Source organism: Dermochelys coriacea, chromosome 6, assembly GCF_009764565.3.
Source record: "Dermochelys coriacea isolate rDerCor1 chromosome 6, rDerCor1.pri.v4, whole genome shotgun sequence".
Classification (NCBI taxonomy): Eukaryota; Metazoa; Chordata; order Testudines; family Dermochelyidae; genus Dermochelys; species Dermochelys coriacea.
The window spans coordinates 70,277,900-70,298,687 of record NC_050073.1 but is presented as its reverse complement, the minus strand read 5'-3'; the positions used below and the strand labels follow the sequence as shown (position 1 = coordinate 70,298,687).

General features: G+C 37.8%; 1 protein-coding gene across 1 annotated transcript in view; it reads left to right on the top strand.

The window, feature by feature from the left end:
- The window catches only part of RYR3 (ryanodine receptor 3), a 529,369-nt gene that overhangs the window by 411,101 nt on the left and 97,480 nt on the right, over nucleotides 1–20,788 (top strand). Inside the window, exons 68-74 of the mRNA XM_043516837.1 lie at nucleotides 75–162; nucleotides 271–363; nucleotides 4,323–4,343; nucleotides 6,371–6,385; nucleotides 9,412–9,582; nucleotides 10,061–10,120; nucleotides 20,109–20,240. Coding sequence (XP_043372772.1) covers nucleotides 75–162; nucleotides 271–363; nucleotides 4,323–4,343; nucleotides 6,371–6,385; nucleotides 9,412–9,582; nucleotides 10,061–10,120; nucleotides 20,109–20,240 — 580 coding nt within the window. The remainder of the gene's footprint in view (nucleotides 1–74; nucleotides 163–270; nucleotides 364–4,322; nucleotides 4,344–6,370; nucleotides 6,386–9,411; nucleotides 9,583–10,060; nucleotides 10,121–20,108; nucleotides 20,241–20,788) is intronic.

The following is a 20,788-nucleotide window of genomic DNA, read 5'->3' as shown; positions in this document are numbered from 1 at the left end:
ACTTAGTCAAATACCATAATAATATTTATGTGGAGTTAATTCTTATTGTAAACATGACTTGTTTTTATTTTCAGAGCAAACTGGCTCAAGAAACCAGATGCAGATTCTGATGAACTCTTCCAAATGGTAGCTGAGGTTTTTATCTTGTGGTGTAAATCACATGTAAGATGTCATTTCTCATTTCTTATCTTCCAGTGTTTTGTACTTGTATATATAAATGTGGTACACACAATCTTCATGACTTCAACTTCTCAGTGATTTTTGTTTTAGAACTTCAAGAGAGAAGAACAAAATTTTGTGATTCAGAATGAAATCAACAATTTGGCATTTTTAACAGGCGACAGCAAGAGCAAGATGTCTAAAGTAAGTTAATAAAAATGTTAAGATCAATTAAACCTGAAACATATTTTTCACTTTGTTTGATATTTAGTCAGAATAGCTCTGAAAATATAACCAAATTGCTGCTTCTCTGATGATAGAGCACACAAAAATGCAGTTGCTTTTTTATGATAAATATGAAGAAACTTTCTGTGCAGAAACTAGTTATACTTATCACATTTTATGATGAAATGTTTGCTGAATAAGCATGGAAGGAAACCAATTAAATACGTTTGCAAAAAGCATTAGAAAGATTACATGTACAAAAGAATGCTTATCTTAAAAGCAGCAGTGTGGTCTTTTTAGTGTATTACAAGTTCAATATTGTGTGAAAATTATGCAAGGAAACATTTATAACCTGATTTCTCTCCCCTGAAGTCAGTAGGTGTTTTGCCATTTACTGTAAATGGAGCAGTATGGGCTCATCCTCTGCATATATCTGTTTATGTATATGTACAGTATATACGTTATATATTGCTTTGTTGCTTATTACTGACAGCATTCATCTCTGTAACGTGCCCAGATACCAGGGTGATGCCTCCAAAATATATTTTGATATACATGTGATGGAGAAAATATATGGTAGAGTGGCGTAAAGGTTTCATTGGCATGAGCTGAGGAAGGTCACAGTACTCAACAGTAAACCCATGAGTGAATTGTACAGGTTAATTCCAGACTAGTGTTGATGAAAACATATCACAAAATACCACACTGTATTTTATATATGTCACAGATTTATAGAAAACCTATTTTAAAATGTTCTAGAGAGGTTTTAAAAAAATAAATGTGGGCTTGTGATGCTTTTCTAGGGTGCCCAGAACCATAAGCCATTGCATTACCCCTCTGCCTCAGCAAGACACAGCTTTGGTGGAGATTAAACTATGTCAGTGCCCTGCCACACCAGTCTAGCTGCCTCAACAGCAAATTCCTTGAGACTGTGCCAGTCTCAGCCTTGCCTTGCAGATAACATGCAGTGAATTACAGTTCCCAAATCCCTTGAAAGAGTGTTCCTTTGCAATATCTAGCCGCTATCACTGGACACTCACAGAAATTACCAATGCTGCTGCCTCCAAAGAGACAATGCACACACAAGCCTGTTAGTTTTGCTGAGGACTCACACTTTACTTTAATACACAGAACTAAGGTGATTGTATGGTCAAAACAAAAATAAGTTTATTAATAAAGAAAAGATTTTTAAGTGATGGTAAGCAAGGGTAATAGAAACAGAAAGTGGTTAGAAATAAAAACAAAAATAAAACACACTTTCTAGTGTCTAAAATTGAACAAATTACAATGCTGGTCTCAGGCAGTTTCTCACTTAGTTCTCAGCGTCCTCAATCCACATGGCTAGAGAATCCACCTTTTACAGATTCAGAGAGTACTTGTGGAGGCAGAGGGGTAACACACGGTGACTTATGTTCTGAGCGCCCTGAGAAAGTGTCTCCGGACTCATGCTAACTAAGGTAGTCTAACGTCAGTAGGACACAAAGAGACAGAAAGTATATACCTCTAAATTTATTTAAAAATCTCTGTAAATTACCATGTAATTTCTTTCTTAAACATAAAAATGTCATAAATTTAAAATGCAGCATTTGGGGACTACCAGGACTAAAACTAAATTGTGTCCTCCAATGAAACATTTGGACTGTCAAGATATCGGACTTTGTACTTGTTCCTGACTAAAAAGTGCCTATCCTAGGCCTCAGACCAGTATCATTTAGAGAGAAAATTCTACATTCAGAGGAAAGAATGAAACATTTTTGTGGGAAGCTGATTTGTGTTTGTCTGTTTATTAAAAAGCAGCTGCTTTAAGCCACTTGAGGGATTTGAAATGTTAGTATAATCCTGTATGGAAAGAGGAATTAGTGGGCAAAGTGTAGGTGAGATAGGAAGAAATGCATAGTAAATGAAATATATCACACTGTTCAGCAGTTATCACATGGCTATCACCACATATATATATGAGGGGAAAGTGTGTGGATGGATGGATGGATAGATACACAGATAAACATACACACACATACTATATATATATTATATTTATATATCGTATATAATTTTGTATATAAAATATATATTAGAAATAAACTAAGGAGTCAATAATTGGGACAGAATTCACTCCAGATTAGGTTTAGAATAGGATATGGGGCCTTTGTTTTAAAGCCAAATTAAGGCTTTGGTATAGTTTTGGTGTTGCCAGGGTGTTTTAAACTGTTCCTGTGATATTTTATCCCAAAAAGACTGAAATGATATGAAGTGTCTTCTATCTAGAATAGGGGAAATATCATAAGAACTGTTCTTATCAGGGAATTTTAGCCACATCTGAACTGAAAAACAGAAAATACATACTACCTATTGTTGGCTCCAGTGCAGGATCAAAATCATAGGAATTCAAAACCAAATAAATAGCCACACAGAATGAGTAGAGGTTTGGATTTGGGATTAAAGTTTTGCTCATCTCTCATTTGTTATTTTATATAAAGTATATATAATTTATATGTAAATTTGTACACTTGCTCAAAGGTATACATGTGTGTATATATAGGTGTGAGAGTGAATCTTTCTATCCAAATGCAGTGCATACAAGAGTATAAGTAGATATGGGAGTATAATGTTTCTGTGGGTTGTGAATGGTTATCGCAAATGTCTGAATGTAAATAATGGTTTATACTGTTCATAGTTAAATATTTTATTTATATGGTACCATATCTGCAGGAGTGATTGCAGAGGAATTCATTCATGTACATAGGCATTTGTTTTGTGATGAGTAAAATATCATGATGTCATACAGGTGCAGCACCATTTGAAGTGCTTTTAATGCATCATTCAGGAGAGGTGGAAATAAACAATGTTTCTTAACACACTTTGTATGTATTCAGTACTATTACTAAAATAAGTGAACATTATAATAGGAAACTGATGTAAATGTTTTAGATGTGGAAATATTATAAATTCCATCAGTTTTGAAATGTAGTTGATTGGTTATAAGGTTTGCCATTTTCTTCTTGTTGTTGAGCAACTAAATAGTAGAGTAAATTATATGACAGGATTTCTGTTTCATAATGCTGCTCATTTTAACATTCACCTTAATGAAAGCAGTATTTTGATATTAAGGAGCTCAAAACTTTCCACTTCCTTATTGAGTCATCATTCATCATATTGTGTTTAGTGCTGGAATTTAGATCTACTATTTATGAATTGTAACATATAAATAAGTTTATATGTACATAGAGTAAATATTATTAATATGAATGTTAGCTATATTGGCCCAAATTGTCTCCTGTGATGTGACTGTTTCATGCCATGCTATTGGCAGATGCTGGACTTAATGTCAGTGCAGCTGGTAACTGAGTATCCTCTGTTGCTATGGAGCTAGTGTAGACGTTCCTACACCAGCTCACTTCCTAACTGGTGGTGTACAGGACAGGACTGGGGTAAGAATGGGTGTGGTTGGGGTTTCTCTGTGCATCAGAGATCTTTCACCTTCTGGTTTGGCACCATAAAGTATTACTAACTGCAAGATAGAGGAGCCCTCATGCTGCTCTAAATTATTCCAGGGCTTGGCCTGGTGCACAGTCAATAAGCAGGGGAGCACAAAAGTAGCTTTATTCTCCTTCCCCCCATTTCTGAACTCTATTCTGTACTCCTTTAAATATAGCCAGAATTCTGGGCAATTATCTATAATATATGTGATGATACTTATGTATAATATATATTTATATAAAATAGAAAAAAGTGGGAGGATATATATAAATAAAATCTTTTTAGTGGATAAAGTTTTAATATCTACAATTTCTAACAGATGGCTACACTATAACCCAAACGTTGATAGAGTATCCACTGTATATTTAGACTATGCAATACTTGTTTATTAATCTTTATTAAGATAAATGTATTTAAAGCTGAGCAAGTTTTTTAATTTTTCTTTTCTGAAAAAATGGCAGCAGATTGCTCGGAGGGGAATGGTAAGTTAGAGAATATTTAGTATGAGAAAGACTGGTTGCTTGGACTGCATTGAAATAACATATTTGTGGCAGAGAAAGTGTTGAATATTTAAACTTATTCCACTCCAATAATGTTTTATTTTTCCAATCCTTCTTAGACTTGTTGATAATGTAGCAGATTTTATAAAGATATAAGTATTCCATATTATGTTTTACACATGATCTGTTTACATTCATACACATACACCTGTGCATGTATATGTATGTGTGTAATATGGATAGAAGCAAATTTGCAAGCTGAGGTGCCTAAAGTTATGTGTCTAAGTCCTTATGGAGGTACCTTGTAAGTAGCTTCATTTTTAAGGTTGCTAAGTACCTGCAGTTCCTACTAAAGTCATATCTGATGGGCCCACATTATAAAACTTGCATCTTGATTTTTAGAAAGTGTTTTGATAGGTCCTTTGTAGGAGTCTGAGGCAGTCATGGAATCCAGGTTTGTATTATGTATAATTTCAGGAGAGGCTGGATCCAGATTTTTTATTTGGTTCTATTTCTACTGTACACACTGTTTAGAAATCTTATATTTAGTCTTGAATTTCATGCTATTTAGTTCTTTATTGTGGGTTTTTTATCTCATCTCCTTGAATCTACTCAGCTTCTGAGACTATGTTTCCATGAATTAGTATGTTGTTTGGCAGCATGCAATAAATCATCAGTGGATTACTGTAATAGTCATCCATAATGAATGAAATGGGATTAACCTCACTGGCACACTTACCATTTATTGTATGTGTACTATGCCATGTCTGCAAAGTGTGTAAAGGCCTTATTTTCCTTATTCAGTTAAAATTCCCATTGAAGGTGTTCACATTTGCCAGAATAAGGTGTACAAGACCTGGAAGGGTTAAAGATTTAATTTACTGTAGTTGTTCAGAGTTGTAGAAATGATAATATGTTTCCCACTATTACATATGTAAGGAAAAAACGACATGTGTAATCATAGCTAATCCTCAGTCCTTCAGGACCCAAAATAAGAGACTCTGTGCTTCTTAAAGTGTCACAAGGACACACAGATAACCAAAAATAATTGAGGGAGAAAGCTTAAAATAATGTGAAGTACTTTTCTTAAACCTTGACAAAGTTTTCTATTACATTATTTTTGCATGCTAAGGAACACTCTTCAGTTGACTGTTGATTAAATTAGTTAGTTGATGGGTGGGGATGGGTGTTTAATACTAATTATGAATAGTTGATATTTATGTTATGTTAATTTTGCATGGCATCCTGATATGACTTTGGGCAACAAATAATTTCCTCTATATATAAAATCCTGGTGTAAATTTTTGTGCTTAAACAGAGATTTAAAAAAACTAAATGTATATGTGAGGAGGGAAATATGAGTCTAAAATGAATGCTATTTCTCATTATGAGCTACAATTGAGAGATATGAGGCATTACTTTTGCACTCTGTAACACTGTATAAGAAATTGGAATTTCTTGTTATAAAATAAGAATACTTCTTTAATAAATAAAATGCTATATCTGGTTACATATTTACTGTGAGGTTTGTTTTTCACTTTTATTCTAAGCACAATTTTGTCACAACCAAGTTTTGATTTAATAATAAAAGGAAAATTATCCTGCTGATGATTGAAATATTTTTCACTGTTGGAGTGTCCAGAGTCCCAAGTCACTTGTCCTATATTATATTGGGGAAACCTAGAATTTAGCATATGGATGTTGTGACTTACTGGATTTATCCACATCTGATACAGCAGTCACTGGAACTATTCAGTATGCCATGTGTTTGAGAAATAGCAACTGATAAATTTAAAAGATAGATTATTTGGTAGGAATTAAGATGAGTAATAAATCATTACTTCACTAAGACCACCTAAACTATACACTCATAAATTATGTTGTTCTAGCTATGAACTTGTTTTAGTTACTCTTCTGATGTTGTAGACTATTTTTATTACTAACTTGTAAAACTTTCATCATTTCATCTGTTTTACTCACTTTTTTCCTTGTATTTTTCTTTCATACAGGCCATGCAAGTAAAGGTACAGGTCAAAGTGCATGATGTGTCTTTATGTTTTTGTTTTAGAGATGGCCAGGCTCTAAGCATTCTTTCCATTGATCATAGCAGTGGCGTCACAAAGGGAAGGCACAGACTCCACTCCTGATAAATTTCCTTATTGCAAAACTGGCCATATTTGATTAGATGACCAGATTTTCCCCCCTTAACAGGCCCAGATGCTCCTTCGATGTAAAAATTTAGTCCATTACACTACTTATTAATTTTTAAGGTTACATTCTACTTCTGCTACCTTCTGCCTTCTATTACCTTGTTTAATATGTTGAATCACCCACCAGGAGACCACTTCCTAAGTATACCCAAAGGAAACATATCATGTTTGGTTTGTGACTTTCTAAGTCAAATATAAGGATAAAATATTGTACCAGAGTAACTTCCATTGCACTCCCTACCCATGATGTTTAGTAAGATTGCATGAGACGTTGTAAAATCAGTCCTCCAAAATTTTTTTAAAAACATATCTTCTTGTTGTGTAGTTGTGTGGGTGCTTGGACCATACCCACTTTTTCCCTATCTATTCTATTCAGAGATTCCCTATTCCCCAGTGAGCTATGCTTAGTTCATCTTCCTTTCCATCTTTCAAATGACATTTCTGAAGTGAAATTGTAGTTTATACTATCTGACCTCAGGCTGGAGCTCCTAGGCACTAATAATACAGATAATAAATAAATATATAATAATAAACATAATAATACTGTCAGACCTTGTCAAGTAAATAGGTGTGGGCTTTATCAGCACTGGGATGAGAGGCCTCCAGGAAAAAATAGCCTGACAAGTTTTGAAAGAATTATGAATGTTAACACCAATGTCCTGGCCAACTCTGGCAGTTATATTCTGCCTACATGAATTCCCTTTGCATCATAATTATATTTGCAGTTCTTCCAATTCTGTTGGCAAGTCCTTCTCCCATTGACCTCTATGGACGTGTTTCCATTAGCATCAGCAGGCTTAAGGCCTTAAGCAGTTAACAGTTTAGTGTCCACGTGTGCTGCTAAACAACTGGTTGTATTTCACCCCAGAAGTGATAGAAAAAAATGTCTTTTTATCATTGCAAACAATTTGAACAAACTATACCCAATTTGATCATGTCTCACACATATCTAGAGAAGACATTGTTTTATTTGTGTAGATATCTATCACTCTAGAGGGAGGCATTGTTTTGTTGTCACCAATAGTTGAAATTTCTTTGCTTAGTTCTACTTGCATATTTACCAGCAGGAGTTATTGTTTCCTGCAGTGCCACTTTAGGAAGGCAGAAGTCTAGTGGCAAAGGCAGAATGGGTCACCTCTTCACCATTTTCAAATGTATTGATTTTAAGTGTGTTTGTTACTCTCACACACCTTCCAGTCTCAATTACAATTGAAAATAAAGAAACGTTGATGGGCAAAATATCCCTCCCAAGAATAGAGGTGAGAAAAAAAAATATGGCTTCCTCTTCTCAAGATGCCTCCCATATTTAAGAGGCATAGTGACGCCACTGGGTCCCAGTGATACATTGTGGCATTTGTTTGTCTGCTATCAAAATAGAGTACAAATAATGTCATTGTAAATATAGTGCCATTATACAATGCTACTACAGAAAACTTTTTCTAAGGCACTTCCAAAAGCAAATCTTTAAGGCAAAATACTCTCTTGTAGTTGCTAGTTCCTTAAGAAAGGCAACCACATCCACTTTGTGTACCCTCTGAATTGCTAAACACTTCACCTAAGTAATGCTGCCTACAAATACAGTGGTCACCATTTGAAAGACAACATTTGGCCAAAATTTACTACAGAGTGGAATATAGATTACTACCATTTTCCTCTATTCTTCTAGTATATCATCTATGGTAACTGTGTGATAATGATTGGCAGATGATGTATTTTAATGGCTTCTACTGTATCCTTACATGTAACTTGTACAGTATAATATCAACACAATAGGCATTAGCATTTCATTTACGGAGAGAAGAGGATGTGGAGGGTTAAGTGCAAGCAACCGCTCTTTGTAGTTTTTTGTATGCTGAAGGTTCAATCCTGAGCTCTAATCTCCAGCAAAATTCCCCTTAAATTCAATGCGAATTTAGTCTAGATTTGGAACTCAGGAATGGGCTATTTATGTTGCGGTGGTGGTTGTCGTTGTTTACCATAAGCTCATTAACCATATGGGTCTGTTTTATGATAAACAATGCTATTGCTAAGAGCTTTGATTTGCTATCTTAAATCCAAAGAAAAAATGCTTTTTAATATTTTATTTTAAATAACATTTCACGTTGTTTAATATGGTTAGACAGATCAAATATTATTTTATTGTGTTCATGTTCACTTCTGTTTCCTAGGACAACCTTTCTCTAATACCTTTGGTGACCAAAGCTGCTGATGGTTTAGTTTGATGTCATTACAGAATTGCTTAAACTGCAACCCAGCCAGCACAGTCCTGTTTTACAGCTACACCACTTCCTTATTGTTTGGTTCAATTGAATTCTGTGCCTTTTAGATTTTAATCTTTCTCAGGCAGCAGCAATGCAGATTAGCACCATCCATGTATGTAGGACTAAGACCTTGGAAAATCTTGTCTGGAATAATCCTTAATAAAAACTTAAGCAACAGGAATTGAATTGTCTCTTTAAAAATGCAAACAAGCAGTCTATTATAATTATGAATCAGTTTTTAGTTACATGTGCCTGTCTGATTCAAGATGTGTGTAAGACCCAGAAGTTATAGTTACATGTATGCACATACATACAAAACAAGGTTAGTATTATGAAAACGAGTATTACTATCACATTATTGCATAGCAGGAAGTTTTCTTTTTGTTTTTGTTTTTTTTACATTTTCCACATAAAGTATACAGTTCACTTTTATTTTACCACTTCTAACTATTCAAAATATAGCTACTTCAATTACTATAGTCTGGTTGGACCATGAACAGTGAGGATTTTGTGTGTAAGGAAAGTATGTCATTTGGGGTAAATTACATAATCAGTTACCTACGGATCTTTTACTTGTAGTCTGGAGGGCAAGACCAAGAGCGAAAGAAATTGAAGCGTAGAGGGGATTTGTATTCAATACAGACGTCCTTGATTGTAGCTGCACTTAAAAAGATGCTTCCTATTGGTTTGAATATGTGCACTCCTGGAGATCAAGAGCTGATTTCTTTGGCTAAGATTAGATACAGTCATGTAAGTCTAATTTTACAATAATTTTCAAAATAGTAAAATTGAACTTTTGAAGCCAAACTTTGAAACGTAAACGCCTAAATATGTGTTGCAAATTAACTATGTCAGTGTGTGATAGGGTAATTATATCTGTAAAATATACATTTGCAGTGTATAAAATATGGAGGTGTACAAACAACTTCCAATTTTCCCACAGTTTCTCCTAATCTTCAACACGTGTACTTTTAGGACTAAATCCTGAGAGCTCTTTAGCAGACACTCTGGTCTATGATTTATGGCCACAATTTAAATAGTTCTTTTTTTGAACATTGAACCCAAATATTTTTCCCAACAATTTGTGTAATTAAAAAAAACAAAACTGTGTGTTATGTGGCAGTACCCTGAATGAATATCTATTCTATATTCTGAATTTATCTCATACAAAAGTTTTTATAAGAGAAATCTCAAACAGAAATAGAACACATTTATATCTTTTCCACAGAGGGACACAGACGAAGAAGTCAAAGAACATTTACGTAACAACTTGCATTTGCAGGAAAAGGTAATATTAAAATAATCTTTTTAAAATTAGATATAATTGGTGTAGGCTAACATTTTTAAATATGGAGTTTGCACTTGCATGTCATGTTCACTCCGATTTCCATAATGAAAATTTTAAAAATAATTTCTGTCCACTTTTTTTTCTGCCAGATCACTTTTTTTCCAGCTTTCCTTGGCTTTTAGGATTCAATAAGTTCTATAAAATACAACATGTTTGAAGAAAAGCAGTTTTTTAGATTTAAAGCTATAATTTTGTTTAAAATAATCTCATTTTTAAGGTTAATGAAAACAAAATTGTTTCAGTTTTTAACTTGACTCTCCTCTGCCCCACCCCAAATTACGTTTCTTTGAATACTTTTCCACATTATATTGAACTACGTTCTTAATTTTAACCAGATTATTCCTTTTTTTTTGTCTAAAGTCTTAGTTTAAGTTAAATAGTTTAGACTTTTTAAAAGCTTAGTAAAGTTTGTACTGCTTAAGTAACTTGATACTTAAATTGGTTTAAACACGTTCCCTGATGGTACCAAAACAGGGTCTAAAGTATTATATAAATCCTCATAATTAGGTTCTGGGCCAAAAGCTGTTGAAGTGAATGAGAATCTTTCAATTAATTTCATTGGGCTCTGGATCAGGCCTTGGGTACAAAACCCATGTTGTGTCACAAAATTTGGCTTTAAAAACGAAATTTTCATTTTCTAAATCAGTAACAGCTTACATTTTCAAAAGTGACTAGTGATTTCATGTACTAAAAGTAAGAAATTTTAAAAAGACAAGTGCTCAGCACTTGGGAATTATCAGGCCCCTTTAAGGTATCTCAAATTGGGCACCCAAAATCACTTTTAAAAATTTAGGCCAATATTTCTAGCTGTATTGTTTCAAAGAAAACTTTCTACATGAAAGTGTAAACTGATGGAGTTATGTTGGCTTGTCTGCAAACAGCCTGAAATAGTAGCTTTGAGAGTCATAAAGTTTAAGACCAGCACGAACCCATCAGATTATCTCGTCTGACCTCCTGTGTATCACAGGCCACCAACACCATTCAGCATCCGCCCACTAACCCCAACAACCAAAATTAGACTGAAGTATTACAGCCCATCAGAGATTAGACTATTGTATGTTCAGGCAGAGAATAGGAGGGACCAAGTGTGCATAAGAACATGAGAATGGTCATACTGGGTGAGACCAATGGTCCATGTAGCTTAGTGCTCTGTCTTCTGACAATGGCTGCTTCAGAGGGAGTGAACAGGAGAGGGCAGTTTATCAAGTGATCCATGCCCTGTCATCCAGTCCCAGCTTCTGGCAGTCAAAGGTTTAGGGACACCCAGAGCATGGAGTTGCATCCCTGCCCATCTTGGCTAATAGCCATTGATGGACCTATTCTCCATGAACCTGTTGTGACAATGTTCCTCCTCTGCCTTGGTAGGTCCTGTGCTTATTGGTGGATTTGCTCACCTCAGAGATTCACGGGAGCCCTCAGTTCGGCCACTTTTGCTAGTGGCTCAAAACTGACGTTCACTCAGCTAACCTCATCACTGGCCAACATGGGGAAAGGGAGGAGAACAATCCCCGCAGTCTCTGCTGACCCACCTAGTGGGTCAGGGGATAGGCCAGGGACCTTCCTCTCTGGTGGGACTCACAGTCCTGGTCACCACCTCTTGTATCAAATAGGAGTTGAGGGGGATGGGAGGAACCTGGGCCTGCCCTCTACTCCGGGTTCCAGCCCAGGTCCCTGTGGATTGCAGCTGTCCACAGTGTCTCCTGTAACAGCTGTGTGACAGCTACAACTCCCTGGGCTACTTCCCCATGGCCTCCTCCCAACTCCTTCTTTACCCTCACCACAGGACCTTCCTCCTGATGGATGATAACGCTTGTACTCCTCAGTCTTCCAGCAGTACACCTTCTCACTCCCAGCTTCTTGCACCCCTCTTTCATAGATTCATAGATATTAAGGTCAGAAGGGACCATTATGATCATCTAGTCTGACCTCCTGCACAACGCAGGCCACAGAATCTCACCCACCCACTCCTGCAAAAAAACCTCTCACCTATGTTTGAACTATTGAAGTCCTCAAATCGTGGTTTAAAGACTTCAAGGAGCAGAAAATCCTCCAGCAAGTGACCCGTGCCTCTTGCTACAGAGGAAGGCGAAAAACCTCCAGGGCCTCTTCCAATCTGCCCTGGAGGAAAATTCCTTCCCGACCCCAAATATGGCGATCAGCTAAACCTTGAGCATATGGGCAAGATTCACCAGCCAGATACCCAGGAAAGAATTCTCTGTAGTAATTCAGATCCCACCCCATCTAACATCCCATCTCAGGTCATTGGGCCTATTTACCATGAATATTTAAAGATCAATTAATTGCCAAAATCATGTTATCCCATCATACCATCTCCTCCATAAACTTATCAAGTCTAATCTTAAAGCCAGATAGGTCTTTTGCCCCCACTGCTTCCCTTGGAAGGCTATTCCAAAACTTCACTCCTCTGATGGTTATAAACCTTCATCTAATTTCAAGTCTAAACTTCCCAATGACCAGTTTATATTCATTTGTTCTTCTGTCCACATTGGTACTGAGCTTCAATAATTCCTCTCCCTCTCTGGTATTTATCCCTCTGATATATTTATAGAGAGCAATCATATCTCTTCTCAACCTTCTTTTATTTAGGCTAAACAAGCCAAGCTCCTTGAGTCTCCTTTCATAAGACAGGTTTTCCATTCCTCGGATCATCCTAGTAGCCCTTTTCTGTACCTGTTCCAGTTTGAATTCATCCTTCTTAAGCCTGGGAGACCAGAACTGCACACAGTATTCTAGGTGAGGTCTCACCAGTGCCTTGTATAATGGTACTAAAACCTCCTTATCCCTACTGGAAATGCCTCTCCTGATGCATCCCAAGACCGCATTAGCTTTTTTCACGGCCATATAACATTGGCGGCTTATAGTCATCCTATGATCAACCAATACTCCAAGGTCCTTCTCCTCCTCCGTTACTTCTAATTGTTGCGTCCCCAGCTTATAACTAAAATTCTTGTTATTAATCCCTAAATGCATAACCTTACAGTTCTTACTATTAAATTCATCCTTTTACTATTACTCTAGTTTACAAGGTCATCCAAATCTTCCTGTATGATATCCCGGTCTCTCTCTAAATTGGCAATACCTCCCAGTTCTGTATCATCCGCAAACTTTATTAGCACACTCCCACTTTTTTTGCTGAGGTCAGTAATAAAAAGATTAAATAAGATTGGTCCCAAAACTGATCCCTGAGGAACTCCACTGGTAACCTTCCTCCAGCCTGACAGTTCACCTTTCAGTAGGACCCGCTGTAGTCTCCCTGTTAACCATTTCCTTATCCACCTTTCAATTTTCATATTGATCCCCATCTTTTCCAATTTAACTAATAATTCCCCATGTTTGCACGGTATTAAATGCCTTACTGAAATCTAGGTAAATTAGATCCATGGCGTTTTCTTTGTCTAAAAAAATCTGTTACTTTCTCAAAGAAGGAGATCAGGTTGGTTTGGCACGATCTACCTTTTGTAAAACCATATTGTATTTTGTCCCATTTACCATTGACCTCAATGTCCTTAACTACTTTCTCCTTCAAAATTTTTTCCAAGACCTTGCATACGACAGATGTCAAACTAACTGGCCTGTAGTTACCCGGATCACTTTTTTTTTTCCTTTCTTAAAAATAGGAACTATGTTAGCAATTCTCCAATCATACAGTACAACCCCTGAGTTTACAGGTTCATTAAAAATTCTTGCTAATGGGCTTACTATTTCAGGTGCCAATTCCTTTAATATTCTTGGATGAAGATTATCCTGGCCCCCCGATTTAGTCCCATTAAGCTGTTCCAGTTTCGCTTCTACCTCATATATGGTAATATCTACCTCCATATCCTCATTCCCATTTGTCATGCTACCATTATCCCTAAGATCCTCTTTAGCCTTATTAAAGACTGAGGCAAAGCATTTGTTTAGATATTGGGCCATGCCTAGATTATCCTTAACCTCCACTCCATCCTCAGTGTTTAGCAGCCCCACTTCTTCTTTCTTAGTTTTCTTCTTATTTATATGGCTATAGAACCTTTTACTATTGGTTTTAATTCCCTTTGCAAGGTCCAACTCTACTTGACTTTTAGCCAGTCTCACTTTATCCCTACATGTTCTGACCTCAATAAGGTAACTTTCCTTGCTGATTCCTCCCATCTTCCACTCCCTGTATGCTTTCTGCTTCTTCTTAATCACCTCTCTGAGAGGCTTGCTCATCCACCTTGGTCTATAACTCCTACCTATGAATTTTTTCCCCTTTCTTGGGATGCAGGCTTCTGATAGCTTCTGCAGCTTTGATTTAAAGTAATCCCAGGCCTTCTCTGCCTTTAGATCCATAAGTTCTTCAGTCCAATCCACTTCCCTAACTAATTTCCTTAATTTTTGAAAGTCAGTCCTTTTGAAATCAAAAACCCTAGTTGCAGATTTATTTTTGTTAATCCTTCTGTTCAGTTTGAACTGAATTAGCTCATGATCACTTGAACCAAGATTGTCCCCTACAACCATTTCTTCTGTGGGGTCTTCACTACTCACCAAAACCAAATCTAAAATGGCATCCTCTCTAGTCGGTTCAGCAACTACTTGATGAAAGAATCCATCAGCTATCACATCTAGGAAAATCTGAGCCCTATTATTATTACTAGCATTCGTCCTCCAGTCTATATCTGGGAAGTTAAAGTCTCCCATGATCACGCAGTTTCCATTATTATTTACTTCATTAAAAACATTAAAGAGGGCTCTATCCATATCCAAATTAGATCCCGGCCGTCTATAGCACACCCCAAGCACTATCCCAGGGGAGGCTCTAGTAGTTTTCTTCCCCAATGTAATTTTTGCCCAGACAGACGCTTATCCATTCCATTGCTTCTTATTTCTTTACATTCTACCTCATCATTGATATACAATGCTACTCCACCTCCTTTACCTTTATTTCTGTCTTTCCTAAACAACACATAACCTTCAATACCCACAGTCCAGTCATGACTACTATTCCACCATGTTTCTGTTATCCCTATAATATCTAGTTTCACTTCCTGCACCAGTAGCTCTAGTTCCTCCATTTTGTTACCTAGGCTCGTTGCATTGGTGTACAAACATCTTAATTTTTGCTGTTTGGTCTCGCTCACATTCTGTACCCGATTAGGCATGGTCATTCTACAGCCAGTATAACCTATTAGACTGGTATCCACACTGCCCTTCCTCCTTATATCCATTCTCCTACCCACGGCTGTATCCTTTCTTACTTTGTTTTCTTCCCTCTCAATGCTAAAATCCAGTGTGGAGATTACTTGGACATCTCCCAACCATCTCTTTCTCCCAGCTCCTCGCAAGCACCTCACTAACTGAAGTGAGGTCCTTTTTAAAACCAGGTGCCCTGATTAGCCTGCCTGTCCTAATTGATTGTGGTAGGTTCTTAATTGGCTCCAGGTGTCTTAATTAGCCTGCCTTAATTGGTTCCAGCAACTTCCTGATTGTTCTGGAACAGCCCATTACCTTACTCCGGGAAAAGGGACCTCCTTAGTCTGGGACTAATATATCTATCTTCTATCACTCTCCTGTAGCCATCTGGCCTGACCCTGTCACACTATCTAATTCTTTTTTGAACTCAGTTGTACTTTTGACCTTCACAACATCCCCTGGCAATGAGTTCCACAGATTGACTGTGTGTTGTATGAAGTACTACCTTATGTTTTTAAACCAGCTGCCTAGTGATTTCATTGGGTGACCCCTGGTTCTTGTGTTATGTGAAGGAGTAAATTCACTTTCTCCACATCATTCATGATTTTATAGACCTCTATCATATACCCCCTCAGTTATCTCTTTTCCGAGCTGAACAGTCCCAAGACCCCTGCAATGGCAGGGAAATGTTTAAATGAAATATGTCTAGGTAATGCTGCACCCACATGCAGAGGAAGGCAAAAAAACATTCAGCTCACTGCCAATCTGACCTGGGAGAAAATACCTTTCCAACCCCATATACGGCAATCAGACATTGAGCATGTAAGCAAGAACCAGACGGTGAAGCATCTGAGAGAGATAATGCTTGGACCCACCTCAGAGACTTGACCCTCTCTGTCTAATGTTCCATCGCTGATGCTTCAGAGGAAGGAGATTAAAAAAAACCCCAACACTACAGAATACATTGGGTGGGGGTGAAATATTCCTTTCTTACCCCTACAGGTGGCTGGCTGAAACTTTGAGATATGAGTTTTTAGGAACATAAGACATAAGCCAAAAGTGAGCCCTAGGCATAGTGTGACAAAGTTCCTCCTCTACCTTGGTGGGTCTTGCGCTTATTGGCAGATTTGCTCGCCTTGGAGCTTCACAACAGCCCTCAGTTTGGCCATTTTCATGAACCCACAGTCCAGGTCAGCTCCTTCTGTGTCTGATCAGGAGTTGGGAGGTTTGGGGGGAACCCAGGCCCGCCCTCTACTCCGGTTCCAGCCCAGGGCCCTGTGGAATGCAGCTGTTTAGAGTGTCTCCTGGAAAAGCTGTGCAACAGCTGCAACTCCCTGGGCTACTTCCCCATGGCCTCCTCCCAACACCTTCTTTATCCTCACCATAGGACCTTCCTCCTGATGTCTGATAATGCTTGTACACATCAGTCCTCCAACAGTATGCGTTCTCACTCTCAGCTCCTAGCGCCTCGCGCTCCCAGTTCCTTACACACACACCACAAACTGAAGTGATTTCCTTTTTAAACCCAGGTGCGCTGGTTAGCCTGCCTTACTTGATTCTAGCAGTTTCTTGAGTGGCTGCAGGTGTTCTAATTAGCCTGTCTGTCTTTCTTATCTCCAGAAGGTTCCTTTCCTGTTACCTTACCCAGGGAAAAGGGACCAATTTAACCCGGGGCTAATATATCTGCCTTCTGTTACTCTCCTGTAGCCATCTGGCCTGACCCTGTCACAATAGGCATTGACTCCATGGATGCTCCAGAACTGGTGGACCCACGGGAAAAAATTAGCAGGTGCTTAGCACCCACCGGCAGCCAAGCTCCCCACTCCCACCCCCCTAGCACCTCCCACCCCTGGGCAGCCCCACTGATCAACTCCTCCCTCTCCCTTTCAGCGCCTCACACCTGCTGTGGATCAGCTGTTCCACAGTGTGCAGGAGGTCCTGGGGAGAGGGGTAGGAGCCAGAACTGGGTGGGAAGAGGCAGGGTGGGGCAGGCAGGAGGGTCTTGGGGGAAGTGGTGAAGTGGGGGTGGGGCCTGGGGTGCAGTCGGGGTGGGAAGAGCTGGGATCACTCCCCGCCCACCTTCTTAAATATAAGCATGACATTAGCTATTCTCCAGTCATATTGCACTATCCCCAAATAAATAGATGTATTAAAAATCCTTGCTAACAGAGTTGTAATCATACATTCCAATTCTTTCAGCATTCTGGATGGAAATTATCCAGTCCCCCTGATTTGAGCACATTAAGTTTTTCTTACACCTCAGATTTAATAATTTCCATTTCCACACACGTTTCCATCATCCGTCCTGCCTTCATGTACATGTTCCTTGTTATCATTCTTTGTGAAAACTGAGATAAAGTATTCGCTTAGTTTTTGGGCCATATCTAGATTATCTTTAATTTCCTTCCCATCCACACTGCATAGCAGCCCAGCCTCATCCTTCATTATTCTTTTTTTATTTATATAACTAAAAAAAAGTCTTATTATTTATTTTAATTTTCTTGGTAAAAACTAATTCAACTTGATTTTTATCAATTCTCACTTTATTTCTACATTTTTCAACATCCAAGATTTAGGGTTGGGGTTTTTTGTTGATCAACCCCTTTTTCCATAGCCTATAGGCTCTCCACTTACTCCTAATAACGTTTTTTTGGGTGGTCATTCATCCAGCTGTGACTGGAGCCTTTCGCTACAATTTTTTTTCCTTGCTTGGGATGCAAAATTCAGATAGTTTTTGTATAGTTGATATGAAGAAATTCCAAGCCTTTACATTTAAGTCTTTGAGCTTTTCAGTCCAATTGACTCCTTTAACTAATTCCCTTAATTTCCTAAAGTCTGCCCTTTTGAAGTAAAAAATCATAGTTGACTATCTGGTTTTGATTATACTTACATTTAATTTAAATGGAATCATCTCATAATCACTCAATTCAAGGTTATTTCCTACAATCAACTTTGCTCTGATGTCCTCTACTTACTAAAACTAAGTCTAAAATTGCATCACCTCTTCTTGGTTCGATGACAGTTTGATGAAGAAAGCTGTCATCTATCATATCCAAGAATAACTGGGCCCTACCATTATTATTAATATTTATTCTCCAATTTGTATCTGGGAAGCTAGAGTCTCCAATTATGGCACAATTCCTTATAGTATTTATCTCTCTAATAATATTAAAGTGATCACTATCCATATATGAGTCTATAGCAGACCCTTATGCAATCCCAACAGAACTTTTTACAATCCTGCCTCAAAGTGATTTTGAGCGAAACAGATTCTGTTTTGTTCATACTATCACTTCTTATTCCTTTACAGTTAATCACTTAATTGATGTACAGTTCTATCCTACCACCTTTACCTTTATTCTTATCTCTCCTAAACAGCACATCCCTTTCAATACCTGTATGTGACTCTTGAGTGCTAGTCTATCATTTCTGTAATCCTTTTACTATCCAGTTTAAACCTTCTGCACCAGTAGTTGCAGTTCCTCCATTTTATTACCCAGACTCCTTGTGTTCATGTACAAGCATTTCAGTATTTCCCTTGCACCATATTCGGTTTTTTACCTGGATTAGATATATTCCTTTCACTAACCGTAACACCTACCTGACTACTACTTCAGTCAGCATTTGTACTTCTGTCCTTCTTGCTGTCCCTACTCTTGCTTTGTGATATTTCATTATCTCTTACTGTATCTTCATTTAGCTGATTATTCATCCAGCTGGGTCTGGCTTCAGACCCCGCTGATCTAGCTAAGAAATTTGAAGCATCCTATTCTCCAAAGGGTACTCATTTTGGAACCTAAAGTTGAACTTTAACTATCTCACTACTGGTCATTCCAGCAAAAGCATCTATTTTATGTGCTTACTCCACAATCCCCAAATGCCTTCCATACCTCCACCAGCACCAAAAGCCCCAGTTGTGCCCTACTGACCTGTTGAAACCCCAGCTTCCCCATGGCAGATTGTGCAGTGCAGTTCTGCATTGTCAAAACAAAAATCTGTGAAATACTGCAAAATAAAAAATATAAGTGCAATATAAAATACATTTATTTTAATATCAAAATAGACAGCACACAGTTCACACTACTGCGGGTATTGTACTTTTTCATACATAATTCTATATCAGGTTCCATATTTTTTATTTTCATGAAGACGCCACAAAATTCCCGGAATGCTTCACCAGCAATCATGAGAACCAATGGAGCCTTGTTACAGAATTTAAGTCCAGCTGTCTTAGTAGTTTGTGGACCTTTGTGCCATGGTTACAGATAATGGAGGCAAATGGGAAGACTGAGTTGAATGACGAAAATGAAATGGGACTATCTATCTCTTATCCTTGTGAATCAGTGGTAGTAGTCATATTCATTATATTAAGGCAGGACTTGTCCACACAATGCATTAATCCTCATCAGAAAGGTGTAAATTCTGGTGCACACTAATATGCTATGCACTAAATGGCCCATTTGGACCCTGCTGGTAGTCACTAAAAGTTCCCTGGTCATGTTAATATAGAACTGTTTGAAAGGTAACTGTAGTAATATGCACTAGTGAACTTATATTATGTGTCAGCAGAGTCCATACAGGCCAGTTAAGGTGTGACATACTATTGCACACTAGAATTTACTTTTCTCTGATGTGGACCAATGTACTGTGCTTAAAAGCCCTCAATTAGTTTGTTTGTTTTTTAGATTAAGGAGCATAAAAAGACTCATTTATTATTTGAGAAATGTATTATCCATATGAAATATCTTGATTTTAGTCTGATGACCCAGCTGTGAAATGGCAGTTGAACCTGTACAAGGACATTTTGAAAAGTGAGGAGCCTACTGATCCTGAGAAAGCTGTGGAACGGGTGCAGAGAATCTCAGCAGCTGTCTATCATCTGGAGCAGGTGATAAGGACTACATTTATAAAGTACTTACTTTAAATTAGAACATGAGGTTCTTTCCTCAAAGCACATATTGTAAAGTGATGTTTAAATTGCTCCATCAAATGTACCTGTTGAACAATAGTTTCTGCTTAAAACTAGGTTTCAGCGTAGCAGTCATGTTAGTCTGTATTCGCAAAAGAAAAGGAGTACTTGTGGCACCTTAGAGACTAACAAATTTATTTGAGCATAAGCTTTCATGAGCTACAGCTCACTTCATCGGATGCATTCAGTGGAAAATACAGTGGGGAGGTTAATATACACACACAGAGAACATGAAACAATGGGTTTTATCATACACACTGTAAGAAGAGTGATCACTTAAGATGAGCTATTACTAGCAGGGGCGGGGGAAGGAAGAAAACCTGTTGTGGTGATAATCAAGGTGGGTCATTTCCAGCAGTTAACAAGAACGTCTGAGGAACAGTGGGGGGTGGGAGGGAATAACATGGGGAAATAGTTTTACTTTGTGTAATGACCCATTCACTCCCAGTCTCTCTTCAAGCCTAAAT